We start from the raw sequence: 12,958 nt of genomic DNA, 5'->3' as shown, positions 1-12,958 counted from the left end.
TGTTGGCATGACACGGGTTATGTTTTTCTCATATATGTTTTGATGGTATGATACTAAACCCCTAACGGGAAGGATTGTGCCTGATATTCATATGATGAAATCATTATCTTTCAATCAGTAAAAATTTTAATGGAATTTGATGCGACTGTCATACAAGTGAGAGGTTTAGCTAGCTATAAAACCAGGTTCAATCCACCATTTTCTACAGTAGAAAATGCCTGTACCAAGTCAGGAATATGACAGTTGTTATCCATTCGTTTGATGTGTTTGGACTTTTGATTTTGCCTTTTGATTTTTGATTTTCCTTTTTGAATTTTCCTCGGAGTTCAGTATTTTTGTGTTTTTACTTTTTAATTGAAGTCTGGAGCTGGCATGTCAGTTAACTGCTAGTAGTCTGTTGTTATTTATGTATTATTGTCATTTTGTTTATTTTCTTTGGTTACATCTTCTGACATCAGACTCTGACTTCTCTTGAACTGAATTTTAAATGTGCTTATTGTTATGCGTTTACTTTTCTACATTGGCTAGAGGTATAGGGGAGGGTTGAGATCTCTTAAACATGTTTAACCCCGCTGCATTTTTGCGCCTGTCCCAAGTCAGGAGCCCCTGGCCTTTGTTATTCTTGTATTATTTTAATTTTAGTTTCTTGTGTACAATTTGGAAATTAGTATAGCGTTCATTATCACTGAACTAGTATATATTTGTTGAGGGGCCAGCTGAAGGAAGCCTCCGGGTGCGGGAATTTCTCGCTACATTGAAGACCTGTTGGTGACCTTCTGCTGTTGTTTTTTCTATGGTCGGGTAGTTGTCTCTTTGACCAATCCCCATTTCCATTTTCAATTTTATTGAATAGGTTTACTTTTGATTTCTTAACCTTAAATCCCTACCCATTTACTTTCTTTTTTCGGTTTCTTGATCTATGTCTGAAAGTTTTTAACTAAAATATCAAGTTACTAAATAGCTGTAAAAATGAGAAAAAATTACTTGTTATAACTGAAATATTAAGTAAATACATGTAATTACTAAATTGATAAGTAATTACAGGTATTTACTGAATGGTTTACTAATTACGTTTTATTGTTAGTTTTACCGGTACCTCTTTATTGTTACAGATATTTATCCTGCAATTGGGTGTCCTACTATACAGATACAGCCCTACAGATATCGCTATGCTGTATCTGTATACTATACAGATATCGCTTTAAAGCTCCGCCCACTGCCGGACTGAGTATTGTTTGAACCTGTGTGACCTCAGAATGTGTATTCCAGTTGCATTCCAATGACGATGACAATTGTCGATTTCAAAACTTGAATGTGTATGATTGTGTTACAAAATCAACCATGTCAATTTCAGCATGCATGTTTAGTGAATATCAAGTCTGAAGCGTAGGACAACTCGTACACTTCTGTTTCAAATTTGACAATGTTTTGTTATTTGTTTTTACTGTTGAAATTAGTTGTTATGTTAAAATAGATAATTATTCACCTTGAGCGATGTATTATTGTTGACCATTTGTCATGAGATTCTTTTTTGCGAACCCGTCTTCAGCGTAATGTGTGATTTTGATATTACTACGCGGGCCTCAAGGGATTACAAATCGAAAATAAATGCTAAATATGTTAGTTTTTGTGTCTTTCAAAACACAAACAATATACCGAATTAATTGCAGGATAAAGACAATAACTGTTTAGTGTCTTTAAATATCAGCTGTATTTGTACTCGGCTCGAAACAGGTGTAGTAGATCGCTAAAAGCTCGCATACACCTTGCTTCCTAGCCTCGTACAAATACAGCTGATATTTAAAGACACTAAACAGTTATTGTCTATATAAATGAAAAGGCAAAACACAATCGAGTAAATAGTTATGGGTATATTCTATATATTTTCTAGCTGTATATCAATAATTGTTAAGAATAAATTTGCAATGAATATAGTGCAGAACAGTCAAATACGATACATTTTTGCATTTTATTGTTAATTTACAGATAACATCAGCTACAAAACCCGCTTGAATTGACAAAACAAATCCTTATCAACTGCGAACAGGGGATATACACACATACTATTCATTGTTGGTTATTTATTTCCATTTTCACTTATCTATATTAACAAGAAGATGTAGTATGAGTGCCAATAAGACAACTCTCCATTCAAGTCGCAATGTGTAAAAAGTAAACAGATAATATATACATTTAAATGACTAAAAATGATAATTATTTACTATTATGGAGAATGAACACATTTTTTATATTGCTAAGTACACGTACCATCTTTATCTTTGATTGCTTCTTTTTTGCAAGGAATTAAATCAAACCCGTCTTTTTCTGGTTCTGTATTGAAATGATGAACGTGGAAATTGTTTACAACCCCTTTGTTGTCTTTTGTAGTAAATGCAGAAACAATAATATCTCCGGTTAGGACATACCAGCATTTAAAACCATTAGAATTGTTCGCGTGGATCAATATAGCGTTTATATCCTTGAGTGTGAAACTATGAAATTTTATCCAATTTGTGATTTTTGGGTTAACCTTTACATTATCATATTTTCCGTCTTTAAAGTAATTGTTTGTTATGTTTTTAATTGCATTTATTGTTTCAGATATATATCGTCCTACTATAAAGGTATTTATAGCTCTATTCAGATCTGTCAACTCTTTTTTTACATCTGTCTCTGTTAATGTTGCAGGATCACCTTTGCTATATCCTCTTATGTGTTTATTTATAAAAGACTGCTTTAAATCTCTTTTTTCTCTAAATTTTGCTCCATTATTAAATTCTATTCTAGTTGATTGTTCTGTAATACATAAAAGTGTTTTATAGAGGTATTCAAATAATTTGAAACAACATATATCTAAAGGTGCAACCTTCGAGAAACCTTAAGGAACTGTAATATAAAGTTAAGGAGACGTGGTATCATTGCCAATGAGACAACTATCCACCAAAATTCAAATGAACTCGATGCCATCAATTATATGTAATGATACGATATAAAACAACGATGCTATTTCAGAATATGACGAAGTTTTTTATGAATTTCATTTTTTTTCTTCTTTTTTTTTAAAATGTCTAATATGAGGACTAATGATATTAATTTGGATAGTTTTTGGTCTGCGAATCGCAAAGCAATTCAATAACCTAACGGGATTAATAAAACGGTAAGATTTTTGTTTACGCTTCGATCTTTTCAGTGGTTTCCTTTGGCAATTTGGGTATGTTCTTGAATGTACAAATTGTAGGGGGCTTTGCAAACGGTTCTTTATTTCATGAATACAAATTCCAAATTAAACAAAAAAGAATTGAGTAGTAAATTATAAAATTATAAAAAAATTATGTACTTTAAAATAATACTAAAGGATGGTTTTATTAAATAAAGGGGTTCACGTAAATGTTTATTTTTTGGATTCCACCTTTCAAAATAATGATTTTATATTCTATAAATGAGTAAATTAAGACCATATACAGACCTCATTTATAGCTGACCAACACACTTCTTGCATATATATATATATTTGATGTCTTTTATATGTCAGTAATCATGAACAAAAAAATTAACCAAAAATACCGAACTCTGAGGATATTAAAAGTGGAAAGTCACTTATCAAAAGTCAAAATCAGAAGCTCAAACACTTCAAACGAAATAGATTCGTAACGACCAGACCATATGAAGACAGTAAGTAGATCTCTTTAACATTAACTTTTTTAAACAACTTCTAATCGTACATACATAAATGCACTATGTCATTAAGAATATGCAGATAAGTATTAATTTCCGGTATTAAGCAGGATCTTGTCATGAAAAGTAAGCGTTTAATATCAAATATCTTCATTTTGTACTTTTATAGACACAATTTTGACATTTACTGGAAATATTTTATAAGGATTATCATCACTATGTTTTACTAACGATAACGTTTCTGTTTTTTTTTTACGATTCATGTTATGCAAATTTAGAGAGAAAAATATTATTCATAAACAATGGGAGCTCTTATTCTTTGGATTACCTTCATGGTTCTGACTGTCTACACTCCGCTTTCTACGACCAATTTCAGAATTATCCAAATCATGTATATCCTTGATCGCATTTGATTTACCATTGTCATCATAGACAGATCTAAAAAAAAGTATGTATATATTTCTCCCTAATAAGTGAAGGTTTGAGTGCTCACACATATGTTTCATCTCGCCACATTTTTTGAGTGCATGTACCGTTTGTCGATTTTATTTTTTTTTCTTATAAAAGTGTACATTTTTTTCATAACGATGCTGTTAAAAGCCAACTATGCATTATGAGGATTGCTTATAATACGTTCTCATCTAAAACCAAAAATCTCATTTACAGTTATTTGATACAAAAATTCAACAATACTTTCAGATATTTGGATGATATATTGGCTCTTAATAATGACGACTTCAGTATGTATACTAAAGAAATTTATCCTGTTTAACTTACTTTAAATAAGTTCAATACTAACAATGACCCTGCCCTTTCCTCGATCTTGATATCTATATCATTGACGGGAAGCTTAATAAAAATAATTATGATAAAAGAGATGAATTTTCATTTCCTATCCTTAATTATCCAGTTTAAGATGATGACGTTCCCTTGTAACCATCTTATGGTGTTTATATATCTCAACTTGTACAATTCGCTCGTGTATGTAACAACGTATCAGATTTTATTAAGAGAAATTTATGTATTACTGAAAAACTATTATACCAGGGTTTTCAATATCACAAACTGGTCAAAACTTTTACTAAATTTTATCACCGGTATAAGGAAATAATTCGTAAATATATCTCAACATGCAGACATCTTATACGTTCAGGTATTTCACATCCAATCTTTTATGGTAATATTCTTTACAAAGCACAAAAATGTCAGTATTAACCTCACAAACTTACAAAACCTTTAAACAGACTTATTAAGAAGGGATATAGTTACTATACTGTTGTAAGGTCATTAAAGATTGCATATTTTGGCGTTAATATTGATTCACTTATAGGGTCTTTGCATCGGAACTAAACACATTTATTTAAAAAAAAACAGTTGTTGGCATGACACGGGTTATGTTCTTCTCATATATTTTATGATAGTATGATACCAAACCCCTAACGGGAGGGATTGTGCCTGATATTCATATGATGAAGACATAATCTTTCAATCAGTTTAATTGAGGTCTGGAGCTGGCATGTTAGTTTACTGCTAGTAGTCTGTTGTTATTTATGTATTATTGTCATTTTATTTATTTTCTTTTGTAACATCTTTTGATATCGGACTCGGACTTCTCTTAAACTGATTTTTAATGTGCGTATTGTTATGCGTTTAATTTTCTACATTGGCTAGAGGTATAGGGGGAGGGTTGAGATCTCATAAACATGTTTAACCCCGCTGCAATTTTGCGCCTGTCCCAAGTCAGGTACCTCTGGCCCCTGTAGTCATGTATGATTTTTAATTTTAGTTTCTTGTGTATAATTCGGAGTTTAGTATGACGTCCATTATCACTGTACTAGTATATTTTTTAGGGGCCAACTGAAGGACACCTACGGGTGCGGGAATTCTCGCTATATTGAAGACCCATTGGTGGCCTCTATGGTCGGGTTGTTGACGCTTTGACACATTCCCCATTTCCTTTCTCAATTTTATGCAAACATTTTCTAAAGGACCAAAAAAGTGAAAAAGTTTATAACAAGATGTTCTTAAACACTGCTGACTACCATGGTAATTGTCAAATAAACGGATAACCAGATGTAACAAAATAGATCTTAGTTATTCACTTTATACCAAGCAGAAAATATTAAACTTGCGGAAAAATGGATAACCGCAAACATGAGTCACAAACACGATTTCCGGATTTCGACGATAAGGGGCTTAATTTTTGAAGAGCAAAATAGATTGAATGTATTAGTCCTGGTATCTATGATGAGTTTATTGTATAATCCGAAGCAAATATAATATAAGCCCAAATGAAATATATACAAATCATAATTGGAAACAACGTTTTAACCTAATTGCATTGGATGAAAGCCGGAATATTTGTACGAGTGTATGCAAAACAAATTTCTTGTTAGAGGGGTCTAAATACAGCACAAACAACATTTCCAAAAGACCAAATTTGTGACAAATAAAGGCAGCAGTAGTATACCGCTGTTCAAAACTCATAAATCCTTGGACAAAAAACAAAATCGGGGTAACAAACTCAAACCGAGGGAAACGCATTAAATATAAGAGGAGACCAACGACATAACACTAAAATGTAACAAACATAGACAAAATCCCACGAGAATAACAAATATAACACTTTCAGATTGTCACTTTGATTTTGAGGAGTCGAAATAGGATGAACGGATATAACTCCTTATCAAGAAAAAAAATATTTATTAGAAAAAGACAACAAATAGAAATAGCATCAGATCTTTCGGGATTAATTTTTAATTTGAAGTACAGTGTATATGCCAGTACACAAATTTTACTATTGCATTGGGTGCTATAAACAGTTTCGTATAAAAAACTAGGGGTTATTCCCCGACTAAAAATAACCATGGAGGGAAACCCCTGTTTATTCACTCAATTGTTGAAAAAGTATCATGTTTTTTTGTATTTGATTGTAAAAATTAGTTAATTAGCTTTCAATTAAAACAGATTGAATGATTGAAATAGTTTTAAAAATTATATTAGCTTTACATGTTTTGAGGGGAGACAACACTGTAAACATCCTGTTTTTTGGCAGTGAAAATTGAAAACTTATTTGCAGCCACTGTAGCTCTTTTCGGAGCAGGAAACCGTACCCTGAAACAAGATTTTTTTTGAAAGGCCGGGTAAAAACCTACAAATTTCATACAGTTTTGATTATGTAAAATGTGCATGAATCATAGCTTCATGGATGTGCACATGACCTGGTTTCAAGTTTTTTATGTTCAAATTAGACCTTTTTTTCCCATGTTCATTGGATGGAATATTTTTAATATATTAAAAGTAAACATTATTTTTATTTCATTATAAACTAGAGAACATTCTGATTCCAGTGATATCTAGTTTTATACAAGTATCTTTATTAATCAGTCCACCACTAAGGGTCACTTATGCATGGTCCCTCAAAATGTGACGTCATAGAAAAAAACTGATGATTGCACCCATTACTATAACCACTGCAATTTTTCGTTTTAACATTTCGGTGTTGACATGAATATCATTTATATGGTCATTTTTATAAATTTCCTGTTTACAAAACTTTGAATTTTTCGAAAAACTAAGAATTTTCTTATCCCAGAAATAGATTACCTTAGCCGTATTTGACACAACTTTTTTGAATTTTGTAGCACATGTAGAGATGCATACACACTGACTTAAAACTTTGAGGTATCTATTAAGTGTGCATTTTATTTTGTCATTTACGAATTTTAATATTCATCAATTGCGGTTACTGAATATAAACATGATAAAAATGATAGTTTTATAATTTAAAATATGAACGAAACATATGGCTGGTTAAAATGCAAATCATTTAACTAACCCTACACTATTCGATTTGCATATTGTAAAATCACAGCTTATTGAACAGGAGCCTGGATTGCCAATTCTAAAATGTATGTAAACTTATAATTCAATAGAACACTTGTCGGTTTGAAGGCAATCAGATCTGGTATATACAAGTAAATAATAGTTTCGTCTACATAACACTCATCAATGACGCTCAGATCAAAATAGTTATAAAGCCAAACAAGCACTAAGTTGAAGAGCATTTAGGACCCAAAAAATCCCAAAAAGTTGTGCCAAACGATACACCAGTTTTGTTTGCAATAATATCGTGAACTAAAAAGGTCCTGACAGTAAACATTCAAACTTCTATGTTCAAAAGTGTATAAATCGTTATATATGCTGACAAACATACCTATACATTTAAATTATAATATTATTTTCTTTTCACAAACGTTTATTGCAAACCGGGTGTTTTAGCTAAAAATGAAATGGAGTTCTTTAGCAATTGCTTACACCCATGTCATTCGGCCTTTGATGTAGATATATTTATTTTGCAAGCATAGTACACCATCTGCTTATTTTGATAAAGGTACATAACGCATACATGGATAAATGAGAAGTGTCACTACATATCAAATGCTAATCATTCAGGCATACATATTTGCCATTTAAACATGTATCTTGAATAACATTTTATAATCCAATAGAAAAAATGTAAAAATAAATAATAAGTTATGTCTTCATACACCAGTTTCGTTTGCAGTCATACAGACCTGAACTATGTCAAAATGAATAAAATTGAAGGTTCTACATAAACTAGATTTGTATGCAGGTGTACAGACCTGCCACCTTGGAATTTGAACATACACCAGGTCGGTATGCAAACATACAGACTGAAAACTGCTATTTATTAACTCCATTAAAAAACCGCATACAGCATACCAAAAAAAAGTGGCATATGAGAGTTTCTAATTTTAATAATCGTTAAATGAGAACGGATTTTATCGTTAATGGTCGTATGATGACTCATATTTACTTTATTTATCAGACTTTAATAGACGGTGAATAATTGTCCCGGTTTTTATACATTCTTGACTCTTCAACAGTTGGCTTTGGTGGATCAAGAAAATCGCCTCCAATTCATATAATGAGTAAAATACTTCATCATATTGTGTGCATATGCTAAGTTTTCTATAGAATATGTGATATGATTATAAATTGTTCAACATCACTAGTCATTTATTTTAATTTTAAGAAGGAGTCAAACCAATAATCATCAGAATTGATTTAAGTAGTCTTGTTTTGTATTCAAAAAATTAAAATTAAGGACACACACATGCATTAATCTACCGAAGTGTTAGTAATTTCTAAAATGTTAGAAAAAAGTTTGAAATAATTGACATTGGCATTATCATATCAAAACTACTCTTTCAACATATAAACAGCTCGTACAAATTACCTGCTGGCTGTGGTTGTGATTGTTTCATGTAAGAAAGTAAGAAAATGTCCAATATCATATTTCTTCCCAGAAAAATCAATCCATTCTGTCAATCCAGGAAACTTGTATCTATTAAAATAAAAGGTTCAAAAAGAGAAAATAAAAAATACACATAAATCCTTTTTAATTCAATCATATGTATGCGATGAAATGGATAAGAAATTAGTGACATAAAGCCTGATAAAAGGAGAGGATCAAGGGGAAAAACACACTCACATATCATAAAAACAAGTTACCACAGTGGAATAAAACAGTCCTTAAAAAAACTTTAATCTAGCTGGCGGTTCAATTAGCGAATTTGATCATCTAATTATATATAAGCCTTATTGTATCCTTAATTTTCAGTACTCGTATTGTCATCTGGTTAACTGTTTATAAAGTGTACGGTTCCCTCTTCTTTGAAAGTATTGCTGTTTGAACCCGTCGGCCCGCAAATTATTTCTTATATTTTTATTTGTTTTTAAATTTAACTTATTTATTGGATTGAAGAATACTTGTTTCATAAATGTGGGCTGCTGTTGACAATGCAAAGTTAAATAATTTTTTTTAATTTTAGACATATTTTATTAATAATCACCTGTTACATCAACCCTAAGTTGCCCAGGGATGCAACTAAGGGGCCCCCGATTTTTACAGTATCATTTGTCGGGGAAAAAGCAAATGAGAAAAAAAATCTCATTATAAATTATTAACATCTATCTTTATAAATATCGTCTATCCTTGTACAAATGTACACGGACATGTAATTATTATCGATCTATGTTTTTATACCTCACACCATATATAACTATTTGAATAAATTATTCATTCTCTCTGTATTTTTTTCTCACAAGAGCTACCTGTATGTTTAAGCAGTTTCAATGTTATAGCACATCAATTATGTCATGTTAATTTCTATTACATTAAGTTTCTGGTCGAGTGATGTTTTACCACATGCGGCTGGTTAACAATTATCTGAAAGGGAATGTGTACTTCATTCATAAAAGTTGGATTGATGATTTTATTTCCCCAAAAAAGATTTATTTCAAAGATATGGTGAGTAAATATTTGTTTATACTATGTACTTGTTGATACAACATGTCTTGTAACAATTATATAATATACATGAATTCCATACACAATAGAAAATACACGTAGGGAGTTGAGAGCAGTGTACATAAGATTATTCATTCAGTATTAAAGAGGTCAATACACTGAACTGACCATGCAACATATATATTTATATACAAAAAATGTCACACATAGTAGTAAAGGCTTCTTTGTTCGTATTTGGTTTAAGATATTTTAGCAAAAATTGCATTTCATGTTTTATCATATTTAAAATCCCCGATTTACTTATCCCTTTTTTTTGGTTATTTTTTTTATATTTCTAGTTTTCCAAATAACCCATTTTGTGATTAGAAGCACCGTATTCAAAATTTGGGAATAAGATGCATCTGCATTCATAACACCAAAAGTGATACTCGTTTCCGATTTTTGTAACTTTTCGATATCTAATTTTTGAACAATATTCTAATATTGTCTCAAACATTTTCCGCCAAACGTCTTCCACCAGTTTACAATAAATAAAAAAGATGAAGTGGTGATTCTTTTTCATTACAAAAATGACACCTTCCGTTTGAGAGATTATTTTTTTGTATTTTTTCTTCCGTGTAAATTATATTATAAAGTAACTTCCGTTGAAGTTGTTTAGTTTACTGTTTGCTAAATTCTTATTCAAAGTGTCCCAAATATACTCAGCTTAGGGTTGATGTAACAGGTGGTTTTTAGTGGAGTTCGTGTTGATTATTTATAACTGTTGATGTAAATGTCCTTTGATTTTTTTGAGTCTTTGTTTACTCCTTGGTTTTGATTGTTATTGTCATATTCCCATGGTAGTTCGTTCCCAAGATGTAAATTCCACTTTAACTGACTATTTGGAGTTGTATTATTCTCATAAAAGTATATAATATCTTTAAGGCATATTTTTTGGCATTAATGATAACTCCATTTTTTGTAAATTGACAATAATCTATTATTTTTATAGGTCTATCAGAATGACAGATTGTTAAAAATATCAGAAGAAGTTTTAAAGGTTATATTGTTTAAGTCCAATATATCTTTTATTTTTTTTATTCCGATGGAGGCAAAATTTGCATAATATAAGGCATGCACCTTGAACTTGAATTTACAATTGACGAATATCTTTTCTTCTAAAAGGCCCTCTTTCGTGACAGTTTTTGGGTTTTCTGTAAGTCAGTCCAGGAAATTAAAAGTTCTTTATAATATTTAGACAATTGTTTTTGCCTATAACCTCTAGTGTCCGAACAAGAACATATAAAAAAGTCTGTATCATTTTTTTCGTATAGTGACGTTAACCAGTATTTTCCTATTGCATTTCATTTTTGTGTTTTTGAGTTGGCAATACTGTACATACTTTTCAACTGTTTTGATTTAACAAAGTTCCTTAAGTTTATCATTCCTATCCCCCCTTTTTCTTTCGGTAAACAGCACACTGTTCTTGCGATTTGGTTTGTTTTCCCGTCCCATATAAAGGACCATATAATATTATTTATTTGTTTTTCGTATACATCTGGGATACCTCTCATTTAAATTTCGTATCCAATGACAGACAGTACAAAGGATTTAATACTTTAATTTTTTTCCCGCAAATGTGAGATCTCTTGATTTCCAAACCTCCATACAGCTTTTTATATTATTTATTTTATGGGGTACCCATAATGCTTTTACAGGCCGCTTAGACCATTTAATTTTGTTAAATATTGTTTTTTATTATTTCGCCACCTACCTAGATACATACACACAGTCTTTATCATATTCATTTTAGCCCTTGAAGCGTTTTCTCATTTTTTTGTGCTTTTTAACAATTTCAAATGGGACGTCACTTTTAGCGTTGAGGCCTTGACTAACTCTGGTGTGTCTATTTTTTTGTGTTGGAATATGTTGGTTTACATAATGTATCCGTTTTTTTCTGTAATTAGTTAATACTACAGTTTTATCATGTACATCTTTTAAATAGTCATTTTATAAAATTTATTGTTTGCAAAAGTATAAATTATTCCAAATAATAAGGATGTTCTTATCCCAAGCAGAAAACCCTAGCCGTATTTTGCACAACTTTTTTGAAGTTTTTGGTCCTCAGTGCTGATCAACTTTTTACTTGTTTGGCTTTCGAACTTTTGTATCTGAGCGTCACTAGTAAGTCTTGTGTGGACGAAACGCACTTCTGGCGTATTTTAATATCAAACCTGGTGCCTTTTGTTAGCTATTCTTCGTGTCTTTCTTTGTCAAATATGTTCTCCTTTTGTATTGTAGTCCTGTAATGTTATGTTGTCATTTTAATGGTATATTTAACATTGCCATTTATACGGGAGGTTTGGCATGCCACAAAACCAGGTTCAACCCACCATTTTTTCGTTAAAAAAATGTCCTGTACCAAGTCAGGAATATGACCATTGTTAAATTATAGTTCGTTTCTGTGTGTGTTACATTTTAACGTTGTGTTTCTGTTGTGTCGTTTGTTTCCTCTTATATTTGAGTGTAAATTCACAATACTATAAGACGTGTCACGGTACTTTTCTATCCCAAATTCATGTGTGTAGTTTTGAAGTTATATATCTCATCGGATTTTGTCTAATGCTTAGTTTGTTTCTGTGTTAAATTTTAATGTTGTGTCGTTGTTCTCCTCTTATATTTAATGTGTTTCCCTCAGTTTCAGTTTGTAATCCGGATTTTTTTAAAACGTTTTTTCTATCGATTTATTAGTTTCGAACAGCTGTATAGTATTGTTGCCTTAATTTCGTACAGTTTTAAAGTTTTAAATGTTTCTTTGATAAACTCCTCACTTTTATTAAATGGTTAAGTATCGTCAGCAAAAATATTTAGCTTTGTTTCAATATAGTCCCCAGTTTAAGTAGGAAGGTGTATTCCTTCTATATTAGGATTGTTTCTAATTGATGCTGCAATTGGTTCTGCTTGCAG

At 31.1% G+C, this 12,958-nt stretch overlaps 1 protein-coding gene across 1 annotated transcript in view; it reads right to left on the bottom strand.

Annotated features, from left to right (window-relative positions):
- Positions 1 to 2,254: 2,254 nt before the first annotated feature.
- The window catches only part of LOC139510403 (uncharacterized), a 97,010-nt gene continuing 86,306 nt past the window's right edge, over positions 2,255 to 12,958 (bottom strand). The window contains exons 11-13 of the mRNA XM_071296986.1: positions 8,939 to 9,046; positions 4,004 to 4,113; positions 2,255 to 2,796 (exon numbers count right to left, since the gene is read on the bottom strand). Of these exons, the coding sequence (XP_071153087.1) occupies positions 2,255 to 2,796; positions 4,004 to 4,113; positions 8,939 to 9,046 (760 nt within the window). The remainder of the gene's footprint in view (positions 2,797 to 4,003; positions 4,114 to 8,938; positions 9,047 to 12,958) is intronic.

Source organism: Mytilus edulis, chromosome 2 (assembly GCF_963676685.1).
Source record: "Mytilus edulis chromosome 2, xbMytEdul2.2, whole genome shotgun sequence".
In the NCBI taxonomy this organism is placed as follows: Eukaryota; Metazoa; Mollusca; class Bivalvia; order Mytilida; family Mytilidae; genus Mytilus; species Mytilus edulis.
This window is presented reverse-complemented; position numbering and strand designations above follow the sequence as displayed.